This window comes from Pristis pectinata, chromosome 1 (genome assembly GCF_009764475.1).
Source record: "Pristis pectinata isolate sPriPec2 chromosome 1, sPriPec2.1.pri, whole genome shotgun sequence".
Lineage (NCBI taxonomy): Eukaryota > Metazoa > Chordata > Chondrichthyes > Rhinopristiformes > Pristidae > Pristis > Pristis pectinata.
Window position 1 is genome coordinate 60,698,215 of NC_067405.1, and position 25,350 is coordinate 60,723,564.

At 39.7% G+C, this 25,350-nt stretch overlaps 1 protein-coding gene across 6 annotated transcripts in view; it reads right to left on the reverse strand.

Annotated features, from left to right (window-relative positions):
• Positions 1-25,350, reverse strand: part of LOC127571220 (diacylglycerol kinase beta) — a 450,652-nt gene that overhangs the window by 37,641 nt on the left and 387,661 nt on the right. For all 6 annotated transcript variants that reach the window (XM_052017450.1, XM_052017424.1, XM_052017441.1 and 3 more), the window contains one exon: positions 12,973-13,174. In XM_052017450.1, the coding sequence (XP_051873410.1) occupies positions 12,973-13,174 (202 nt within the window). The remainder of the gene's footprint in view (positions 1-12,972; positions 13,175-25,350) is intronic.

Consider the following 25,350-nt stretch of genomic DNA (forward strand, 5'->3'; position numbering starts at 1 on the left):
AAGCAGACTATCCTCTCAGATCTGTTTTCCTGCTTCAGGCCCAAATTGCTTCTCTGTCCCATAAAGGCACATCAGTGCTGCAGCAGTAAAGCTAAGCTTGCAAACATGCCAACCGTAAGCACTGTGGGAGGGCCAGAGGTCCTCACACTTAAGTGCATCATTCAAAGAGCGCAACTTAAATTTCCTAGTGCTGATCCCATTTAACGATCAATTTTACACCTCCATTCAATAATAAACTGAACACCTAGCCTTTAGGCTTTTTAGCTTTGAAACTAGACAGCTGTGGGGCCTTATAACTTAGAACATTAGATTGGAATGCAAAGATTAGATATAGAAAGCTGCTTATAAAATAAAAAGTAATTAAAGTAATAGAACAAGTGGGCAGGTTCAAACTAGCATAAGGAAAACTGAGAACAGACGCCAGGAAGTACTTCACATCATAGGTAATCAACACATGGAATTAACTTTTGCAGACAGTACCATGGACAAAAGCTACAAAGCCATTTAAGAGACAAGTGGATACAGGTAAGACAGACTATAGGGGCTTTTAAGAGAGGTGAACTAAGGTTTGCCTAATGGCCGCCATCATCATGACCTTGCCAGAAATGGCCAGACTTTCTACAATGTCTTAGAATCCTTTTTGACTACATGAATAAGTGTTCAGAGGCTGTGAAGCACATGGGATGCCCTGAAGATGTGATAAATTCAAATTCTTCCTTTGTGTGAGATGAATCATTTTGTTGCAGTATGCGCCTGCTAGCTGTTTAACAGCTTTGAAATATACAAAAAAAAGCTGAGAAAAACCATGCTGTAGATCCTGGCAATGGGGTGGGAAGGAGAGGGGGTGTGGTTCTATTGTGTGTGATGTCAGCTGGTTCTCAAGGATCTGACCTGCTGTTTCCAGTGGACGTGTAAACAGAACAATTCTGGAACCCTTGTTCATGCCAATTTTCTCAAGAGAGGTGCGGAATTTGCCTTAACTGACAACTGAAATGCAATGCAAAAACAGCAAAAGACTAATGAAGCCACTAATAAACTCTCGCTTAAACAAATAGCTTGCTTTTGCCACTTCATCAGTCACATCGACAGTTTCACCCATCTAATATTAAAACAGTTGTTATTTTTCCAGCAGAGTTCTGCCTTTTTCCTCCCCTTGCCAACTTTCTCCTTTACTATCCTTGGAGGATATAATTTCCTGTTGAGGTATGGCCCCTGAGATTATCACTCCCTTTTTCAGAACCTTGCACCAATTGTCTCCTTTAATGCATGAATCTGGGCAACATGTGGCTACAGACAATTCTGCAGCAGTAACCATCATGAATGAAGACTAATCCTGATGCTGACACATAGACACAGCCATCTGCCATTCACAGTCGGGAAAACAGACTGAATTTCCCAGCCTTTAAGAAGCTGTGACCTAGTGTAGATTGTGCACAATCACTTTAGTTGGTCCTGGCCAAGTCTGGAAAGAGCAGGGAGCATGCTGATCTCAAACATTCATGGAGCCGAGCGTCACCCAGTTTATAGAGTTATATTGTATTCATTAACTGCGGGTGGTAAGGAAGCACCCTGTCTTTGGTCCCAGCATATGTTGGGCGATTTCATTGACAGTTTTCTGTGTGAGCTTGAGCAACTCAGCGCAGATTGTGGACCAAAACTGGAGCCACCTACACCAAATGATTCAGCGTCACCTTCTCAGTCTGCACTCATTGGCTAAGTAACTTTGTTTGTTGTGTAATTTTACAGAAAAAGTAAAAATTTTAAAAAGCCACCATTCAGCCCATCAGATCCATGCTAGCCCCCACACAGTAACTCCATCAGTCCCATTCACTCTCTCTTCATTTCCTTGTAACCTGCCACTTATTCTCATTTGCTTACCAGCTCTCCTTTGACTTTTCTGCCATCTACCTACATGGAGGAATAATTTACAACAGACAGCATATCTTTGAGATGTTGGAGACTGGAGCATCTGGGGGAGATGGCCTCAAGGGGAGAACATTGCATACGTTACACAGACAGCACCTGAGGTCAGAGTTGAACCCAGGTCATTGGAGCTGTGAGGCAAGGCAAAGCACAAAATGCTACATCCTTTCCCCTTCCTCGTCAATTTCTGTCATCATCAATGCTTTTTTTTAAAAAAGAGCAACCCTTGATCTGTCTGTCCTTGCACACTACCACCCCAATTCTGATCTCTCTATCTTCATCAAGGTCCTTGAATGTGTTATAGCTTCCCAAATTGGTGAACATGTTACCTTTCCACGTACAGACTGCTACACCTAGTGTCCACATGGATTGATGTAAAATATATCTCACGTAAAATATTAATTAAAAATTAAATAAAAACCTAGCCGTCGTCCCATTGTTGTCCCTCGACAACATCATCTGAAGGCACATGTATACTGACAGCACTCAGCCCTACCTCTCTCGACCAAAATCATATACTGTTTATCTGACATCCACTACTGGATGTACAAATGCTTTTCCCCAACTATTTGTTGGGAAAACTTGTGCCAATGTCTTTGGCCCCCATCACTAATCTGTTCCCTGGTCATCAAACTCCCACTCCATGCCAGCTGTCTGAATCTGAACCTGACTGTTCAGAACTAGGTGCCATGGTGAACCCTGGACCACTCGATAACATTATCCAACTCTGCCCATCCTCAACTCTTCTACTGCTGAAACCTTCATCTATGTCTTTGGTATCACAAGACTGGACAATTCCAATACACTCCTTTCTAGCTTTCCCTCATTCTACCTTTGTTAAATATGATGCCACTCAAAAATCTGCAGCACTTGACGGAGATTATACCACCCTATCCACCCACCATCTCTGCACTGACTTGCACTGGCTCCTGATTAAGCAGTTGATTCAAATCAGAGCATTTGACTCTTGTCTTTGTGGTTGTGGATTTTTTTTTTGATCAGGCCTTACTTTTATAAAAAATTCACAGTGCTGAATTATTTATTTCAACAAAATCACATTGGCAATGCAAAATGCTGTTACTGTTAGAAATGCATAAATATTTTCAGCCAGAGAAACAATCTGCACTTTTAAAATTATGAATTTTAATTACAAATCTCACCCCACCCTCTTAAACTTAGCTTCACCTTTTCCTAGCTGTATAATTTTCTCCAGCATTATAATCCACTGAGATATCTGCACTCATCCAATTTTATCCCCAAATGTAATCACGCCTCTGTCATCAACCATCCCCTCCATTGCCAAACTCCAGAATTCCCTCACTAAAAGTCCATTTCCTCCTTCAAAATGCTTCTTAAATCCACCTGGACCAAATTTATGGTTATCTAACCTGGTATTTTCACCTGTAGCTCACTGGTTTTGTTTAATAACACTTCTGTGAAGTGCCTTTGGACATTTTATCACACTTAAGGTGCTATACAACTACAAATTGCTGCTACTGCATTAATATCACAATGCAATGTCAATCGTGCAGGAAACCTTTGGAAACATCCATTCTCCTCTGGGCATTTGTACAGTGTTGATGCATACTGTGAACAGGGCAGTCTGCAGGTGGCTTCTTTGATGAAAAGAATACTTTAGACAAACCTTTGTGCATTTCAAATAACAGTGCTTTACATTGCCCAATGAGATTTTGCTATAATTCAGACATGTGAAATTTTTGCACAATGCAAGACCTGATCTAAAGAAAATAGATCATCACAATGACTGAAGACATATGATTTGATGTGAATCAATTGCAACTTTTTCTTTATTGCCTTGAAAGATGTGTAAGGACCTGTTGCATCAACCGAAATAAGCAGAGGAAATCTTTCTTTGAGGGAAGCAACCCAAATGCACCTCTATCAAATGTTTGGTCAGATCCTATTATACTGAAATCATGCACAATTACATAAGATCATTAAAGAAGGTGGATTACAATTGCCTTCAGTGATAACATGACTACATTTATCATATGTCCTATAAATTATGATTGAAATAAAATGAGTTTCAATAAAAGGGATCATCCAATTCATCAGAGAAGTAGTATCCACTTGGGCCATATGCAATTTAAATATTGAGTCAATGGGAGAGCAAGCTGTGAATTCTAATTCAAGTCTTGCATATGTGTACTTAGCTTCCTAAACTTGGAGTTGAATATCCTTTGCCACAATAATAAAGGATGTCATTAGTAACATTCAAGCATGTGTACCTAAACAACAAAATGGGCCAGTATTCAAAATATCTGATCAACTGAATTACCCTTTTGTTTGACATTCATCTTAATATAGGAGTACCTGGATGAATTATATTCTAGACTGCAGTCACAGTTGAATTTTATCATCCATTTTACTGATGTTACATTCACCTTGTTTTAGCATTATCAGGTTATCTATCTTCAGCCTGAATCACCTGCCATTTTATTCAAATACACAGAGAGTTTATTGTTCCTGGCAATAATCTGTCTTTAAATCCATATTAAAAGACCATATTTTTTTTCAAAAACAGGGTATCAAGTTAAAAACACGTAAGAGTTATCAATAACATGGTTATTGCATCTGCACTTGTATGACATAATTAATGCTGAGAACACAGAAATTAGGTTTAATAATTACACCCTTCATTCTGATGTTGATTCTCACCAATGTATTGTGGTTGCTGAAAATGGATGTGAATTACTCATGCAACTCATCGTACAGCAAGTTACTTACCTCAACTGTTTTGCAGTAAAAGTGACACGACATTATGCATCTCATCTACACATTTAAAATAACATACAAGTTAAAACCATTTGACATTTAACATAAGAATTGTGATTTTTGTTGTTGAATCAGTACATGAGGTAATTTCAGTTTTTGCCAATTTTCTTCTGTTCTTTCCTGAGGGTGCACAATGAAATGGCAACATTAAGCCTGCCTATCTCACCCAAGGACCTACTATGGATAAAGAATGTCACTAGGCTATTTGACTGTATGTAGCTTCACATACAAACATAATTTTGATTCTACTCCAAACAAGCATTCATACTTCCCTACAGGGAATATTGAGAAGTGAAGATAAGTCATTTATTCCAGAAGTTCTCTCTTTCTCAGCCCTACATACTGATGTCAGTTGTGAAAGCCCATTATCTACTGGATGAGATCAGATACCTAAACAGAGTTGGGGATTTCAATCTGACAATTTAGTCTGCACGATTCAGCTCCATCCTTGCTAACCTTGTGAATTGAATCAGTACATTTACAGTCAATGGTTCTCATGAAGGCTTCTCCATATTAAAAGAATGAATGAATGAATAAAAATATGAAATCGTAGTACATGAGGGGGAATCTATTGTGCCTTATTAGATTTTATTAGTACAAGGCCCTTAGGGGAATGACTTCCTGACTAAACTTGAATGCTTCCTGTAAGTCACTGGCACCTATCAGTCTTTATATATCCATTTCACTAATGACATTGTTGCGAACCTCTGCTCTAACCCACAGGCTCATTGCAAATTAACAGGATTCTCCAACAGCGCAGATAGTAATTCATTATTGGGTTTTGTTTCTACCCCAACTCTTAAAAGGGGAAAAATGTTATCCAATCTCTTAGAACTTTCTCCCTAATTTTTCTGAAATTCCCAGTCACACTAGGATGACATTCCGTGGATAGCAATAGCCTTCAGGTCCCTCAACAAAATCACCACTGTTGTTGTGTAAGCCTCAAATGTGAGAGTCAATGGATGGTTGGACAAAGAGAAGGAATATTATGTTTTTGCATCTCTCAATCTTGTCATCTCAGCCCTCGGTGTTTTAGGCACTCTTACGAGCAGGTTTGAGCTCACCATCGTCTTAAAAGGAACCCTTTAATGTTGACTCCTGATAGTGAGGTTAGGACAATGTGAAAACCCTGTCTGTAGGCATTTTAGTTACTGAATCAATCCCATGCCTTCTCAGGAACCTTCTTCCTTCATAAAATAAGTACAACAGATCTCATTTCAAATTTAAGCAAGAAGTTGACCAAGAAGTAAACCTACAGGCCTTGCATTAACCATTCTTTTGAACAAAATCAGCAAGTGGTTTAAATCTATTACGTAATTTAAAATAAACATTAAATTCATACCACTCGTTCCTCATATTTTTCTAAGTTCTGGGACTATCTAAATGAGATTATCACTCCCAATTTCAAGCTAATTGATGATTTGAACAGTTTACCCAGTTTGAAACCACTTGATCAGTTCAACTGTTGGAAGTAAAAAGCTGACAGTCATTGAAAAAGCAGATGACAGTCAAAAGCAAAACAGAACAATAACAATGTGCATATATATCACACCTTATATATCACCAACTTCCCCAAATGCTTCAGAGGAGCCATTAACAAACATCTTAAAGAAAGGGGAAAGTGAAGAGTGATTTGGGGAAGCAATTGCAAAGCACAGGAAGCAATAGAAAGTGTGGGAGAAGCCAGAACTAGAGGAAGACAAAATTTTGAAGTTCATGGAACCAAATGTGCAGAGGTGAGGAGACCAGGCAGCTGGTGCTCCTGTACGGTTTTGGCTCCTCAGATCAATGGTGAATTTTTCCCCTACTGAATCTACAAATCTGCAGAATCCTACTATCACATCAGATCACCGAAGAACAGGTGTTGCTGAAGGAGAACCACGAGACTGAAAAGTGCTGAGAATTTTGATAAGCTACTTTTCTGTTTGATCTGTTATGTGGTATGATCTAAGAGCAAACTTTATTTTGTTACAAGTCTCATTCTGTTTGTACTCTGGCACGCGCATTTTGGAGGTTCAGCACAATGAGTAAGTTTCAGTCTTTAGCTTGTATATTACAGGGTACCTTTGTTTTTATCAGCTATGTTCTATATCCCATGATTGGTTTACACACAATAAATCAAAATATCTATGGCCAGCATGTTGGATCACAGGAGCTGGTGACTTGCATTTGGCACAGTCAGAAGCGGCTATATGAAGAAATAATATATGAATATCATTCCCCTCAGGAATGAAGTAAGTAATTGGGAAACTTTGGCTCGTCAGCATGCATATTTTATACTATGTCAACAAGATATTTTTTGAATAGGAGATATTCCCTTCAATGGGAAAGGAATTTTAAATTTCACATGACATTCACATACTTTAATCACGTTTCTCAAATGCTGATCAGTAGACCAAATTGTCCATCTTCTCATAAACATATATTCCAACTAAATTACATTCACAGCTATAGGTTTGTACAATAATCCAGAATAACGCAGGAAGAGGTGTTTGGTCCCAACTGATACACTGATCCCATTAAGTCTATCTGCCTGGTGTTGGTTTCAAATCACTTTTGCTAACCACAGGTAGGTTTTGCAACAGCCTCAGCTAAACATGGGAGCAAGTCAGAAAAGACATTAGAGTGTGGGATTAAATGGTTTCAGGCAAGCTATCTGGGTAGAAGCATGGAAGATTGTTACATCGAAAGAAAATGCCTGTGACTAACCACAATACAACTCAGGCATTAATAGACTCTACGAGCTAATTTGATTAATTGCAGTGTTCATTTACTCTGTGCCTATTGCAGGAAAAGGTAATGCAAAATTTCAGAAGGCAGCATCCAGACAGGGGGACAGACAGAACCACAGGACCTCGGCCAAGCTATGGAGACAACGCTCACTCTAACTGAAGCAGCAGATCACAGCATCTTCATTCCTTATTCTCCTTAGCACATCTCATTAATTGTACTGATTTAAAAGCCACAGTTGGTGCAAGCTTCTGCCTTTTACTTATCCCCTCGCCCTCCTCACCATAACCGACCCTTGGACCTTTGCCCTATCCAATAGCCAAGGTTAGCACCCTAGCCAGGTAGTGACAGAACATCGAGAAGACAATGAAGATGAGGGCACACTCATTTTAACTCCCGCAGCACCAATGAGATACTGGATACTGTGGTGGAAGCTCAGGCATCTGCCTTTGTGGTCTGGCTGGTGGCATTCAAAGCAGCTAATAGAATGCCAGGCAGTCCATCTTCCAACAGATATCAAGATTACTGAAATGGGAGTGGCTCAACAGTGCAGCAGTCAGATGGCATCAGACAGAATCCCAGCACTGTGACACTGCCAATGCCCGTACTGTCATCTGTCAACCAACCAGCGCGTACAGTTGCTGCCACCTCTCAGACATTGTAGTCTGAAGCTGGGATGTCTAGACTGCACGCTGCCCCAGGTTCCCTCCATGAGCATCCACCATCTACAACATCCAAAATCAGCAGCCTTCCACCAGCGCTGCTGCACCTACCAAAGTGATACCGCATAAAAGCACAAGGCAGGGAAAAGCACGCAGGAGACAGGCTGTAGGGGAATGCACACGGATGACTGGCTGACGTTTGGCATTGCGTTAACTATTATTTTTGAAATGTTGTCATTTACTGTGATTAACCAAGATATAACTCAGACATTAATGGGAGCTAATTTTATTGCCCCTAAAAGTGGGCATGGGGATCACAGCGTTTGATTAAAGGTATTCTTTCAGATCTGCACAATGTGGTGCACAAGGAGTTGTCAGATGGGTTTTCACAGAGAACCTGCGAGCAGTAACAGGCCCTCTTTGTCCTGCTTCTCCACCTCCTGCTCTGCAACTGTTCATTGCATAGATGGTAACAAAAAATTTGTTGGCATGTAGACCAGGTTGTGCAATGTACTGCAAATGTGCCTGCTTCAAGATCTGGCGTTTGTAAACCAGAAAGCAAGAATCAAGATTTGCTTGAATCCATAAGGATGGTGGTAGGTCAACAGCATTTCAGTTCTGACAATGTTATCATTGATTGAAATTATGTGCGAGGAGAAATCCTTGAAATTCTGAGAATGCATCAGTGCTGGTTATGGGTCAAGAGAAAATGCCTAATGCAAATTCTTTCATTCCTACGTGTAAACATTGAGCTATCCATAATGCACATCAGCCTATTTTAAAAGTTGGTAAAGCAGAAATGGGAACAAAATAATGCTAAACCACCTTTTGGTGAATTCGCTGCCTACTGGTGGAGACCATGACTGTCCATGAGTCAATTATTTTTCTGTGATGCATCAATCACCTCTGTACAGTGATCCCTGCAGGGATGTTCCATGTATATTGACCTCAATGGGGCGGGGGGGGGGGGGGGGGGGGGATGGTGGTGGCAGATCTGGTCCTGGCAGGATTTCTGGGTATTTTTGGTAGACCCTGTCCATGCATCAACAGCTCAGCGTTCATTCTCGTGGTTTGTTAGTAGAGAAGGCCCAGTGCAACCTTGCCTCAGAAATAATTTAGTGGCTTCAAAAGAAATGACAGAAAGCTTAGAACTTTAAATAAATACCCCACAGTTATAAAAATGACAGTCCCAAAAATAAGCAAAGGAAAATTCTTTGAAATTGATAACAATTACAGAAAGAATAAAAAGCACATAGTCATATGAAGTTACTGACAGTGAGCGAGGGAAGGGAGGATTATGTGGGAAGGAATGGAGATACAGGGAACCGTGGCAGTGTGGGAAGTGGGGGCATGGCTTTGCTAAGGAGGGAGTGGCACCTTTGTTGGAGCAGTGGGGATGATGGGAAGAAGCATGACCTCAATGGCCATGGTTGTGTAGCAGCTGAACTACACCAACCAATCAGTTGGGTTTAATTCCCTAGCTGGGTGACTTTCCTGTAATGAAGCTGAACAGATTGGAGAGTTGGGCTGCCTGGCCTCCTGCTGTGCCATAATGATTCGAGAATGCAGATCTGAAAGAATACCTTTAGATATGCTTAAACAGCAAGAATAAAGGGTGGTTTGAAGGATTCTGAAGGCTAAATTTAGGTTACCAGCAGCAGATGTTTATTTATTTAACCAGAACAAGATCAACAGTTTCAAGTTGTTGTCATAAAGTGTGGTTTACAGCCAGTACACTGAGCTCATTGAAGAAAGAGTCAGATGTTGTGTTGGGAAGTAAATAGGATCAACCCTAAAGTTGGAATCAAATACAAGGTATTGAAAACTGCCTTGTTATTTTCCCTTGAGCTTGATTCTGCCATCCACTTTGCTTCCACACAAAAACTTTTTCAGGAGAATGCAACAGACAATACAGGAGGTCCAAATGTTTGTATTAATTAATCATGAACGTTCTAAACAAATTACATCATACAAATTTTAGACACCAATTATAAAAACTGATGAGCATTTCAAGATATGTTTTAAAATCTTCATGAAAGTCAGCTTTAAGTTCCCAGTGTAATTAAAGCCAAGTGCATGTTTCCTTTGATGTGCAGCTACACTTTGACTGCTGCCTTGCTATTGGTCTGAATTTAACAATCGGCGCCACACAGAAAACGCAACTTTGTAGGAAGTACAAAAATTTGGATAAAGAATAAAGTAAAATGCATGTGGACTTTTCCTATAATTTGCACTTGTCAATGATTTTCTTAGGTAGATTGAATCCTGCTTCAAAGGCTCAACAGCAATAAAGGTTTGGCACTGTAACCTTTGGAACATATGATGAAAGATGATATTGAGTGTGGTCATTGCTTGCTATTAATCGATTTACATTGTATTCAAATGTGAATCAACATACCCACAATGTAAAAGATTGTTGGTTTATATCCATTTTAAGAGCAAGTCTCTGCCAAACATTTTGTGACATCGTCAACATTAAAGGCATGTTTTAGAAATGTAACTGTTGCTGCAATTCTAGATCAACATGTAACCAGGCACTACAATCTCAGTACTTGTCAACACTTTGATTTGAAGGGAAATGGTCACTTCAATAGGAAATTTGAGTACATTACAAGGCTGCAACACATCAAAGCAGGCAGATGTCATAAAACATGAAGCAAGGTTACCCATCAGCCACCCTACTGCTCCCCCCCTCCCTTGCTTTTCCTTTCACCTACTGGAGTCATAGGCTCATGCTGGGATACTATTCTGTAGGCACAGAGTACCCTAGCTTTCAACCAAAAGCCATTCTTTACGTGAGAAATAAAACTTGTGTGTTGTGTGCTGGGAAAAGCTGGGTGCAGGATGGTGGCTGGGTTGGGGGGGGGGGGGGGTGGGGTGGGGGTGGGGGAGAATGGATGGGCAGGAAAACCAGTGTAGAGCTGTACATTATTCCCACACAAAATCAGCCAAGATCACTGGGCAGCCATGACATTCAGCTCTTTGTAATTAGACAGGACTTTTGTCAACGCATCATGCCATTTTTGTTTGATATGTCATTGAAGTTTAATCAAAAATCTTCTCTGTTCCAGAATAGAATCTGAGAGATATGATGATAGGCTTTAAAACACACTGTACTATTTAATGAAGAAATCTACTGTAATCACTTAGCCACAAGCCAAGCAAACAGTAATGTATTACAGTAGCAACAAGGGTTTAGCAGCACCGTCACCATATCAATATAGGACAAAGGTCACTTTCCTGCCCCATTGCTCTGGCCCCAAAAATCTATTAAATCAGCATTGATTTTAATCAACCACACAGTCCTTCGAGATAAAGAGTTCTCCTCATCTCAGTCCTAAATGGCTCCTTATCCTGTGAACATGTCCTTCTTTTCTGGATTGTTCCACAAGGAGGAAACATTCTTTGTCAATCCCCTACCAAGTATCATTAAGGTCACCTCTTGGTCTTCTGAACTCCACTGCCTTCCTACACACTTGCATCTTCCTTTCCATGCCTCTTGAACTGACCCACCCATATCCACCTGTTCACCAACCTCTGTCATACAGTTATGTTATGAGTGATTTGTACCTCAACTCCCGCTGCCTGCTTTTGTTCCATATCCCTTGACCTTCTCGGCAAATGTAAGTTAATCGATTCCACTCTCCTTAACAATCAACAACCAAGCCCCAACCACTGCCCCCCCCCCAACCATTTCCAACAGCGACAATCTTTCAGGGCTGCAAATTTCCACTACCCTCTGTGTGAATATGGTCCTGTTTTCACTCAGCAATGGACTTGTTCTATTTTAAGATTATACCAATCACTCAGAGTTCCTCAAGAGATCAAATAGTTGCTCTCAATCTGCCCTATCAAATCCCTTTATCATTTTAAAGTCTCGGATTAGATTACTAAAAGAATTCAAAAGACTGAAATCCATGAAGAAACCCTTGGCTGTGGTATTGTGTTTTTCTTTTCCTTATGTTATACAGTACATATGTTCAGTGATTGTAGGATGGTTGGCTGATCTATCTGTTAATCCCACTTGGAGCAAACTGCAAGGATGAAAGGGTTGTCAGGAATGATTCTAATTCCTTCCTGTTGATCCAAGCTGAGGGAGGGTTTGCTGTACAGCGTCAAACACAAATGACAACAGGAAATTAACCCAAAAATTGCCATCACATTTTTAATCAACTACTCACTGATATCTATCAACAGTCCATTGACTCAGGGTGTATATAATAAGTGCATGCTGAAAGGTCAAAGAATGTTGGCAACCAGACACAGGTTACTAAACTGCTCTGATCATTATATTCTATTTCCATACGTAATGCTCCAGTGGCTAAGTGAATCTTTGGAGCAGTTGGACAGATACTTTAGTTGTAAGAATTGACACAGCATAGTTGACATCAGCACCTTGGCATAAGAAGTTGAAAATACACCAATGTTCCTTCGCTTACTTTTATACTGAAATCCCTCCTGGAAGTGCCACATGGAAGTGGGATGTGGAATTACTGAGTGATGCCACTTGTGGTTAGTTTGTCTGTTAATGTTCATTGTGCAGGATCACAGAAACAGAATGGCCATTTGGAAAGGTTTCTGGTGTTCATGAACTCAATGACACCAACAAGGAATGAAAACTTTTAAGCTGTAGGTTGAGCCCCGGAGAGAAACAGGAAAGGACAAAATCAATCAGAACAATTAGCATTGGGAAAGTTAAAACACATTTAACAATCTAGAATCTGGTACTCTACTGCTTGTAACATGCTTTTATCATGTGCTAATTACAACATTTACGTGACTAAAACGTGAATATTGACTGACAGCTCAGACTGACATGAAATAGAAACCCACAAGTTAAATGGCACACTGGATTTCCTACCTTGCACACAGAACTTCAGTTCCTTCACATCTGTCACTGTTGTTGAAAAGAGCTTCTCAGGGACTTTTTTACTCATACGGTTATAGTTCCTTCGCTTCTTTGTCTCACCCCAAAGGTTGGAGCCTCCATGCATACTGGGAATGTTGAGGATAGCAATTCCTTCTAGTGATGTGTTACTTAGATCAAGGACAATACCATCACACTGGAAGATACAAATCATAAAACATCACATTCTTTTGTGAAACTGATTAACATAATCTTCCAAAGTCAAAAGGAAGACACACAACAACTTCTGTCATGCTGCTTTACATCAATCATTTACAATTTTCAGAGCTATTTCATAATTGTCACTTAATGTGAATCATCTGGGTTGCACCCAGAAGATTAAAAAAAATACAAGACTCTTGTGCTCTTAAGTTTGAAAGTGGATTTCTTGTTTGGCAGTAATATAATTCTTACTTAAACTAATGATACACATAAAAGTGAACAGAGGTTTGACTTGTCACTCCAAGGGAAGAATGAAAAATTGATAACGGTCACTTATTTGAGGTATATTTTGTTTATTCCTAAAATGGAAGAAACATGAGGTTTGAGCCTTTTCTTTGCCTCTCAGATCGGGACTGATAATGTACCAAGAATAGAAAACTAACAAACTAATAGTAAGTTTTAACATAAAAAAATTTAAGTTTACTTCATAATTATTGTACCAAACCTGGTGCTAATGGACCATATTTACTGCTCATTGGGATGAATTTATCAATTCCATTGAATCTATAAGTGGCATAAAAGGCTTTCATCAATCTTCCAACTAAATGGTATTGAATAAACATTATTCAAAGTTATAGGACTGCATTTCACACAAAAGGATCTAGGGTTAATGTGTGGAAATTGATTTTAAATTCTTCTGTAAGCCAGTGCAACGTGGGCAGATGGGGAAGTAAATTTGGGTGAAGAATCTCATCTGATCTGGCCTAAATGTCACTCCAAAACTCAGCAATGTGGTTAACCTATAACTTTCTGAAATAGCCCAGTTTGTTTGGATCACTTGAGCAATGATAGAATCATAGAATTGTGCAGCATGGATGCAGGCAATTCGGCTCAATTCATCCATGCCGACCAGTGGGCACCCTTCCGTATCAATCCCATCTCCCAAGCACATGGTCCATATGCCTAAGCAATTCAAGTGCTCATCCAGACACTTAAATGCTGTCAGCAACCCAGCTGCAACCACCCTCTCAAGCAGTACATTCCACGTAAGAAAGATGAAAAGGTTCCCCTCAGATCCCCTCTAAATCTCTTCCTCCTTACCCTAAATCTGTGTCTTCTAGCTTCATCTACCTCTGATATGGCGAAACGTTCCCTGCAGTCTACCCTATCTATAGCCCTTTTAACTTTCTATACCACAATCACATCCCCTCAACCTCCTCTGCTTCAGGGAGAACGGATCCAGCTTCTTCAGTCTCTCCTCATAACTGAGCTGCTCCATCCCAGGCAACATCCTGATGAATCTCCTCTGCACCCTCTCCAGCGCCATCACATCCTTCCCATACCTTGATGACGAGAACTGCACGCAGTACTCCAGCTGAGGTCTGACCAAGGTTTTATAGTTGGAGCACAACATTCCTTCTTCTGTATTCAATGCCCCGTCTGATGAAGGCCAGTATCACATATGCCTTCATAACTACGTTATCAACCTGCATTGCCATTTTCAAGGATCCTTGGACTTGTACTCCAAGGTCCCTCTGTTCCTCGATACTCTCTAAGACCCTACCATTCATGGTGTATGTCATAGCCTTATTAGTACTCCCAAAACGGATCGCCTCACATTTGTCTGGATTAAACTCCATCTGCCATTTTCCAGCCTATTTCACCAACATTTCAATATGCCTCTGCGGCCTAAGACCACCTTCCACACTATCAACAACTCCACCAATCTTCGTGTCATCTGCGAACTTGCTAATCTTGCCTCCTACATCCACATGCAAGTCATTCACATGTATTACAAACAATAATGGTCCCAGTACCCATCCTTGTGGGACACCACGAGTCACAGGCAAGAACAGCCCTCTTCCATCACCCTCAAGTCTCCTATTGCCAAGCCAATTTTGGATTCAATTGTGGGCCTGTGGAGATCAGCATCTGATGATAAAAGGAGGGTGCTTTCCACTTTAATTGCTCTTTGGATACAAAAAAAAATCAATATATTTAGTCCAGAATTCCATCCCCCTCAGAATCTTGAAGTGTTCAATGTGATCACCTCTTCTGAACTCAGGAGAACATAGGCCAATTTTATTCAATCTTTTCTCTGAGGACAATCCTCTCATCCCAGGAATCAACATGGCCCTGTCTCCAAGGCAAGTGTATTCTTCCTGCTATATTGTGTTTAGTACTTCGTCTGTGGTCTCAATGAAGCCATTTTCAATTGTACCAAGACTTCCATACTTTGTATTTCAACACCTGTACAATAAAGGCCAACATAGCATTTGCTTTCATAATTGCATGCTTGACCTGCATGTTTCCATTCTTCATTTCATGAACCACATACATCCTCGGCACACTAGCATTTACTAGTTTCTAACTATTTCAAAAACATTGTTTTATTAGACTTCCAAACAAAGTGAATAATCTCCCATTTTCCTACGTCCTACGATCCCTAAGATTACCTATTCACTTAACCAGTTTATATCCCTTTGCATCCTCCTCCCAACTCACTTGCCACCTAGCTCTCGGCTGTCAGTGAACTTGGGTTTGTTACCCTCTTTCATCTAACCCAAGCCATTGGCATAGAATGCAAATAACTAAACTTCAGCACTGATCCCAGTAGCATCTCACTGATAACAGCCTGCCAACCTGAAAAAACCCTATCATGTCTCTCGTTTTCTCTTCTTTAACTAGTCTTTTATTCATGCTAATTCCTTACCTTGAGCCCTTTTTTATGCAGCAACCTTTTGTGTGAACCCTTATCAAATGCTTTTAAAAAATCAAGATCTGGTACACTCATTCCCCCTTCTAGCTACAAATCCAAGAGACCTTATCACAATTGTCAAAAAAAATTTCCTTTTCCTGAAACCATATCGACTTTTCCTAATCATATGACTTTTTTCTGAAGTACTCTGATATCATGACCATAAAACAAAACATGATTCCAGTATTTTGCTGAAGACTAATTCCAGTATAAAATGATTCCAGTATTTTGCTTAAGCTAATTAGTCAATAGTTTCCTATTTTACCCTTCCATCCCTTCTTTAATAATGGTGTTACATTTGTCACCTTTGATTTTGTTGGGACTGTTTCAGAACTAGGGAGTTTTTAAAGATCATCACTGATGCATCCGTTCTCTCTGTAGCCACCTCAATTACATTCTCGGGATTTTGGTCTCCAGTTTTAAGGAAGAATATACTTTCATTGGAGGTAGTGCAGAGAAGGTTCACTAGACTGATTCCTCGGATGAAGGGGTTGACGTACGAAGAGAGGTTGAGCAGGTTGGATCTGCACTCATTGGAGTATGGAAACACAAGAACTGATCTTACTTAACCACTCGAGGGCCATTGATAGGGTAGATTCTGAAAGGATGTTTCCCCTTGTGGGATATATGGAACTGGGAGCATGGTTTCAGAACCAGGGGTCAGCCATTTAAGATGAAGATTAGGAGGAATTTCTTTTTCTCTTTGTAATTGTTTCCACAATTCACAACTAGATGTGGTAGGACTTTAGAACTTTATTCTGATTCGTTCATTGAGAGATCACATGGGTATGCCTATTGTATGTTGCTTTTGGTGTTCTCAAGGCAACATTTTAAAATGAATGATCCTTAAAGGAATTAGTTGAGTTTAGAATTAATATTTATTTTGCTACTCTCATTTTTATTAAATTGTAGAAGCTCAAAAGCAATTTTTATATTTTTTGCTATTTTATTCTCATATTCTATCTTCTCCCTCTAATAATTTTGTGGTCAGTCATTGCTGATGTCTAAAACTTTCTCTATCTTTGGACTTGCTAATTGGCAACATTATAAGCCTCTTAGTCCAAACCAAAACATAACAAACTAAATTAACCACAGTGGATCATTTTGCTGGTGGATTTTTATTTCTCAATAAAATACAGATTAATTGAGAATTATAAAATACTTCTTTAAAGATCTACCTTTGTTTATCTGCTGGAAAGCCTTTTAAAAAACGTAATACTCCTACCACAGTTTGAATTGTGATTCGAAGGCTGTAGATTAGACTTGATTTACATGACTCAAGAACAGACTACCAGGGAACAACACTTTGCTTTTTAAGGTAAGGAAAGACATGGCTATTGTTTATAGAATATTGTGAAATTGCTAATTATTCATCCACACTTGATGATTATGTGTTAAGTTTATTGTCTGATTTACTTCGTCTGTCTAGTTCCAAGTTAGTTCAATTTTTAAAGGTAGCAAGTTTACATCTGTGAGTGTTGAAGTATTTCTAGAGGCAGTCTGACATTTAACCTTCCAATGGTTAGATGAGATGGCTTAATGTTTGGTCTCCTTTTAAAATTAATAAAATGTGGTTGTTCAAAATACACTGCACATACTGACTTTTAAATTCTGACTCTTGTAATATATATCTACATATTCCTTATAATCAGCACCCTAAATAATTAATGTTCTAACAACCAGGAGCTGGGTGTACTCTAGGCACTTAGGTACTGACTGATGTGAGCTGTTCTATTCAAGGGAGAGTGATGCATCCTCTCTCTCATTTTACTTTTCAGTTTGCATCTGCATTGTGGGAGTGGTTACAGGAACGCACAGTGTCACCTGTACCCAAACAATATGAATAACTATTTCCTTTCGGTGGCTTGTGATTGATTTTGTTAAAAGGCTGAATAAACATCAACCATTGAGATACCATCAATATACAAAGAAAGCTCAAAACGAATGGAGACACACGAGGCTGCAAATGATGGAACCTGGAGAAAAGAAGTGAACTGCTGGAAGAACTCAGCGGGTCAGGCAGCTCGAAACAGATGCTCCTCCACAGATGCTGCTTGACCCACCGAGTTCTTCCAGCAGTTTGGTTTTTGCTTCATTTTCAACAGGGAGTCTGCCAAGCCCTGAACGGACTGTAATTGTTACACTCCATGCAGTGCTTTTGGCACAGAGACATCCACTTCAAAATGCAGTGCAAGAATGTGGACATGCATGAACGACTGTGAGCGATTCACTAGGAAATGATCTGTGCAATTTTAAATCAACCGTATGGTATCAAAAACACGTTCATGTTTTTTTCTCTTTGGTAGACCCATTTTTGGAAAGGTTTTCCTGCCCTTTTGACTACTCTCCATTCCTCAACTAAAAGATTAAGTAGGCAATTTGTTCCCAGCTCTCTAGGAATGCCCATCTGCTTGCCAGGACATGTTAAGTATAATTCAACCACTGATTATTTCATCAGTTCTAGTGGGCGCTGCTTGGAACTTGCCCTAATAGTATTTCCAATTATTTGGCAGCTGGTGCAATGCTAACAGAGTAAAAGGAGCAATGATGGTTTTCTACTGTCAAGAGATGGCCCCATTCAGAAACCAGTTAGGACCTGGTGCTGTTAACACCAATTTTGTCAGGTTTGCTGTCAGCAGCCAAGGGACTATATATAAAAGTGAGGTTTAGAAGATGATAATCTGTTCTAAATTTGTTTCTGTTGGAATGCTGGTGTATGAAGGAAACCAGAATTCTGATTCAAGAACAATTTGAATATAAATGCTTTCCTGGAGAATATTTAACAGAGGTACAACATTAAGGCATTTCAAAACATTTTGTACAGAAAGCTTGCAAGAACATATTTTCTGTTCGTCGAAGCACTTCAAACTGTAAAGGTCATTGCTGCATAATAGACAGCAACTCATTACAGACTGTGATGAAATTGAGATTTAAGAGCAGTGTTTTACTAATCTTTCTTATAAGCACATTATAAGCAAGAAAGCATACAACCTTCACAAGCAAGCATAATTAATGCCATGCAATTAACATCTTCACCATGGTAATGATGCACAATATGATGAAATGGAGCCTAAACATTGTGATTTGGTAGCGCTACCATAGTTTGTTATATTAAAAAATACACTAGTTTGTCATTCATTCAATGTGTTTCAAGAGGCCTTCAATAAACCACTTTGAGTCTAGGCACTATAATGCAGGCTAGTTTGTTAGATGGTAAGATCCCACAAAGATCGCAGAGATGAGTGACCAGATAATCTGTTATTAGTGATGTTATTTGAGAAAGGCACTCTGGTCAGGAAGTGGGGTGAACTCTCTTCTAAGTGTTGTCAAGGGATTACAATATTTTTTTAAAAGATGCTTAAAATTATCAAGATAAAGAACATTGATCTCAACTATTAATATTTCATATTTCAGGCTAAGACTGAGCACTCTTTAGAGTCATGGAGTTGGACAGCACAGAAATGAGTCCTTCAGCCCAGTTTGCCCTGACCAACCATGATGCCAATCTAAACTAATCCCATTTAACATTGGGCCCATATCCCTCTACTCCTTTCCTAGCAAAGTACGTGTCCAAATGCCTTTTAAACACTGTAATGATATCTGCCTCCACCACCTCCTCTGATAGCTCATTCCAAATATTTACCACCCTCTGTTTCCAAAACCTACCCCTCAGATCTCTTTTAAATTTTGACCTCTCACTTTAAATCTATGCCCTCTAGTTTTTGACTCCCCCACCCTAAGAAAAAGACTGACTATCTACCCTATTCAAGCCCCTCATAATTTTATAAACTGCTACGTCACTCCTCATTCTCTTACTTTCCACTGAGAAGAAACCCAGCTTATCCAGTCTCTCCTTATAACTGGAGCCCTCCATTCCAGGCAATATCCTGGTGAATCTCTTCTGCATTCTTTCTAATGCTACCACTTTATTCCTGTGGCAATCAGAACTGCACACAATACTTTTAATGTAAATAACTTCTAGACCAACATACAAGTCCACGTCAGCTTTCCTACTCTGTACTATTGAGAATGCTGTCTTCTTGTCTTCCCTATATTGGTAGAAATGAATGGCATGCAGCAGAAATAAATACAATATTTTCTTTTAGTTCTGATGCAGGAGACTGCTCAGTACCATGATGCATCACTGTTGCACAGACATACAGTATCAATGAAGTGAAGATTCATCGTGTCCTTCCTAGTTTTTATGTGTCTGTGGATTCCTGCACAGCTGACACCCTTTCACAATTGATGCAAATCACATTGCCTGCTAGGGCACCAGCCAATGCCTGACACTTTGAGCTCCTAGTACAAGAGGGCAGCAGGCAATGTGATTTGTTTCTACCGTGAAATGATACCTGCCGTGCAGGAATCCATGGACACAGAGACTAGGAGAGGCAGGATGAATGCTCACTTCAATGGTACATTGAGTTGCAGTGGGACCCTGCAATAACTGGCTGCATCTGGGACCATGATGTGACCCATCCTAAGGGTATTGATCAGAAATTCTGGAACAGGGCTATAGTATCCTTATAGAAGTCTCCTCATTGGATTAGAGATTTATTTATTTGGTAGTTGAGCCCCACTGACCAGAAAATTCCAAAGTTCAATCCAAGGTCAGTGTTGAATTTACCAATTGCAACCAGCAAGCCAGTAGGTTTCTGGGTTAAGAAAGGGGAAGTCTATGAAGTTCTGCTCCCAAACAGCATTTAAACACCCCATTGCAAGCGTCCTTCTGTTCATGGATAGGATAGCCCAAACGTAGGCTGTCCCCCTTGGTCAAATAGACTACATATTTGTTGAGAAAGCTCAAGCACAAATCTCAGCCTTTGCTTAGATACCAGAGGGTACTTGATGGCAGGCAATGGTAATCTAACAAGGATTTAATGCTTTCAAAAAGGAGGAAAAAAACTGCAATAAAGATAGAAAAGAAAAAAAGCACCAGACTGCATTAATTATGGAAACAGTTACACTAATATGTGTACTATTATATGGTATAAAATAAACATACTGCAATATTTTATTGCTGTTTATAGTGGCATAATGCCAGTCTCTTTGTTTTTAACTCTAGCAAAAAGAAAAAAAAAATTTGATTATAGACTCAATTCAAAAGCATCATCTGACTGTGTACAATGGATAGCCAGATGAGGGAGAACTGCTGTGTGAAATCGAAGTGCGTCACAGCCTCTAAATTATGGGTATATTGTGCTTATAATAGAATAATGTTGAAGTTCACGATTGAATGAATATCCAGCTGCAGCAGGCAATTTTATATTGGCCTGGATTTTGTGGTCAGTGGTGAAGTGATGGTGCTTGGCATTGACCTCGAAGAAACTTGTCCCACAAAGATCTGGCATTCTCTGTGGTATGGACTTCACCCTTCCTTACAGTGATTGCTGTCAGGCTTCAGCTCACTGACACCTCTGGTGTCCCAGCAACAATGATGTCATCAAGAAGGCTGAGCAGCCAATCACACTGACAGGTGGCAAACCAGGAAGCAAAATTTACAACTTGTAAGTACCTTTTAAAATATTTAAAAAAAAACGGAAATAATGATGGGAACATACACATGATATTGGCAGCTGAAATATCACAGACCTTAATGCAATAAAATGATTTTTCCCCACATATATGGATTTTTGAAATATTTATCTAAAATGGCAACCCACAAATGCAAAACTATTTTTCTAAGCAGAATATTAAGCAGCAATAATGGTTTAATAACACCATTAAAAGAGTCATATACCCCTCATGATGCCTTGTGTAACATTTTCAGTTTTTGCTTTAAAAACAGGAAGAGTGGTTTATAAGTACTTGAGTTTCATGTCAGTATATTCTTCTCCTGCACTTTGACTGGAGGCTGTCAAAAGGCAAGGACCCTGTGGAGGGGCAGAGTGTTGCTAACAGCAACTTCTGAATCTTTGCATTTAACTGTGGATGTGCACACTCCAGAAGTTGCTGGCAGATTCCCTCCATTATAATGGTATGTGCTTATTGCCTCTCTGCTATTCTCACCCTAAATTGCAGGTCATTAATAACTGCATTGCATAGACATAATTTGCCAAACAAAATTCATCCATACATCTGAAGATTCAGCTAAATCCGCATTTAAGAGAGATGTAAATAAAGCCAAGTTCTGAAGCCAGGGTGGGGATAAACTACAAGCAACAGTAAATAACCTTGGATATTTTTAGCAGTGGTGTGACTGGGAAAGAAAAACTGTCGTTTAATCAGTCTGTGTTCACATGCACTGCCCTGGTCACAAAATGGCAGAGTTCAGTTGGAAGGAGGATTGATTTCCTGGCATGAATCCAAATAGTTTAATGGAAAATCACACTGTTGTTGATCTTGCGCAAGAAAACTGAAAAGAGAAACACAGACCAAATTCCATTCCTCCATTTTGAATAATTTCTGAAATGTCAACAGTTCTTCAGCAACATTTTTATAACTCCTCTGCACTAACGTCTTAACTTTGCTAACTTATTAAATTCACAGCCTATCCGCACTTGAATGCAAATGTGCAGTTTATTCAGATTAGTCCCATTCATTCATAGAACCCTCTTCATGAAAGATGACTCAGAATATTGTTTTTTTGCCATTCTCGATGATACTTGGTGCAGAATTTGCAATATAAAATGTATGCTGCCATATTATCAGAATGTAAATCATTTTTAAAACCACAAAGCATTTCACCTAATCTAAATGATCTGATCAGGTTGCACTTGCACATTCTGAAAAATAATCTGTTAGCGAGTAGCATCTTGAAGAGTGCAAATACATTAAATGTCACACAGCACAAGAATCACAGTTGAGATGAAGCGGAATAAGCATTCTTATGATATCTGCACCTGTTGAGCTTGGGTTAGTACCAATAAACTGATCTACTCCATGTTCACAAAACACGTTTTGCCTAAAGAGTATGTGTCAATGCCACAATGACAGAAAGTTGCTCTTAAGCACAAGTTGTCCTCTACGCTGAGCTGCTTCTGACTGGTTAGTTTAAGTGATCATTGTATGTACCTGAAGCCTGACGATTTTCAATAGGCCTTTCAATTGAGGGTAGTAACACAATCCAGTCCGATCCCAAGCTTATTTAATATCTGCTCCCAGGAAGCAGGGATCTTAATAGGGTTTCCTTTCCCCATTCAAAAAGGGATGCAGAGGCTAACAGAATCACAGAATAGTTACCGGATGGAGAAAGGCCATTTGGCCTGCTGAGTCCATACTAACTCCATTTAACACCAATCCAGCTAGTATCAGATCTCACCCTATATCTACAGCCCTGAAAATTATTTTCCTTCAGATACTTATGCCCCCTTTTGAACAGTACAATTGAATTTGCCACCACTTCTACCCCTTGCAGAGCATTCCATTTGTGACATAAAATACTTGCTTCATGTCACTTTTGGCCCTTTTGCCAGTCACCCTCATTCTACATCACCTAGATCTTGACCCCTCCACCAATGGAACAGTTTCTCCCTATCCATCTTGTCTATATCCTTGATGATTTTAAATACTTTCAGCGTATGTCCTGGCAACTCAAGAAGGACAAAACCAATTTCTCCAGTCTATCCACATATCTAAATTCTCTCATCCCTGGTATCACTCTGGGAAATCTATTCTTTATCCTCTCTGAAAACATGGCACTGAGAACTGGACACAATACTCCAGTTGTGATCTACACACACAAAGATTAATCAAAAATTCCTTGCTCTTGTACTGGTTGCCTCTATTTATAAAGCCTGGGATCCTGTGAACTTTTTGAACCATTTTTTTCAACTTGCCCTGCTACCTTAAACAAGCTATGTACCAATACCCCCTGATCTCTCTGTTCTTGACCCACTTTAGAACTGTGCCCTGTGGCTTAAGTTGCCTTTTTTCATTTTTTTCTAGCAAAGGGTAACACTTCACATCAGCCGTACATCTGCCCATTTCACCAGCCTATCAATATCTCCTTGGTTCACTACTATCCACTTCACTTAGTCTATTACTAAGCCACCAAACATCGAGTCACTTGCACATTGGGAAATTGTTGCATGTAGACCCGAATCTTTAATAATTATTAGGAAAATCAGTCATCCTCGTTCAATGTTGTACACCTCCTTCTAATCCAAGAAACAACTTTTCACAAATATTGTTTCCTGTCACTTAGCTAATTTTCCATCAATGCTGTTCCATCACCTTTAGTCCATGTCTAAATGTGGCACTTTGCAAATGATTTTGAAAGTCCATATATCCCACATTTCCCACATTAGTGCTCTCTGTCTTGATGCAGGGTTTCGACCCAAAACGTTGACAATTCCTTTTCTCCCATAGATGCTGCTCGATCCGCTGAATTCCTTCAGCAGATTGTTTGTTGCTCCAGATTCCAGCTTTTGCAGTCTCGTGTCTCGAATGCTGTCTGTTACTTCATTAAAAAAAGTTTGTCCGATATCATTTGCCCTTAACAAATCCTTACTTGCCTTCTCCAAACAATCCACCCATATCTAAGAGACTGTTCATTTAATTATTCCTTTTAGAGCTCCCCCATCTGAGGTTAAACTGACAGGTCTGTCGTTACTGGGTTTATCCATAGATGGTTTTTTTGAACAAGATGTAAGATTTGCAGTTTTCTAGTCCTGAGGAACCACCGCTGAATCTCTTGATGTTAGGACAATTATTGCCAGAGCCTCTGCAATCTCCTCCCTTACTTCCCTCAGCAGTCTAGGATGGATCCCATCTGGATCATATGACTTACTTATTTTAAGTGCACCAGCCTTTCTAATATCTCCTCTTTATCAAATTTTAACCATTCCAGAAACTCAATTGCATCTTCCTTTGCTGAGACTCCAGTAGAAAGTACTCATTTATTACCTCAGGAATACCCTCTGCACCTATGAATAAATTTCCCTTTTGGTCTCTGATCAGCCCACCTATCCTCTTACAACCCTTTTCCTGTTCATGTGCCTCTGGAATATTTTTTGGGTTCTATTTTATGTTTGTTTCCAGATTATTCTCATACTGTCCTTTTTCACTTCCTCTCTGGACTTTCTGTAATCAGCCTAATTCTTATTTACATCAATCACCTGGCAGCTGTCTTCTGCTCTTTTTTCTCTCTATTTTTTTAAAAATCACTCATGTTGTCCTAGCTTGCATTTTCCTATCCTACATACCTAAATTGTAGCTGGAACGTCTCCCCTTTAAAGACCTCCCATTGCTCATTAACATTTGTCACTCCCGACCTTTGATTTTACCCAGGCCAGATCCATTCTCATTCCCAGCAAAAATGGATCTTCCCCAACTGACTACTAGGTGGTCCATATCCATTTCTATTACAATTCAAAACCTCTTGATATTATGATCGCTGTTCCCTGAATGTTCCCCTGCTGATATTTGTTCTAGCTGGTTCTGGGAAGTGAACCTGGCCAAGACCTCCA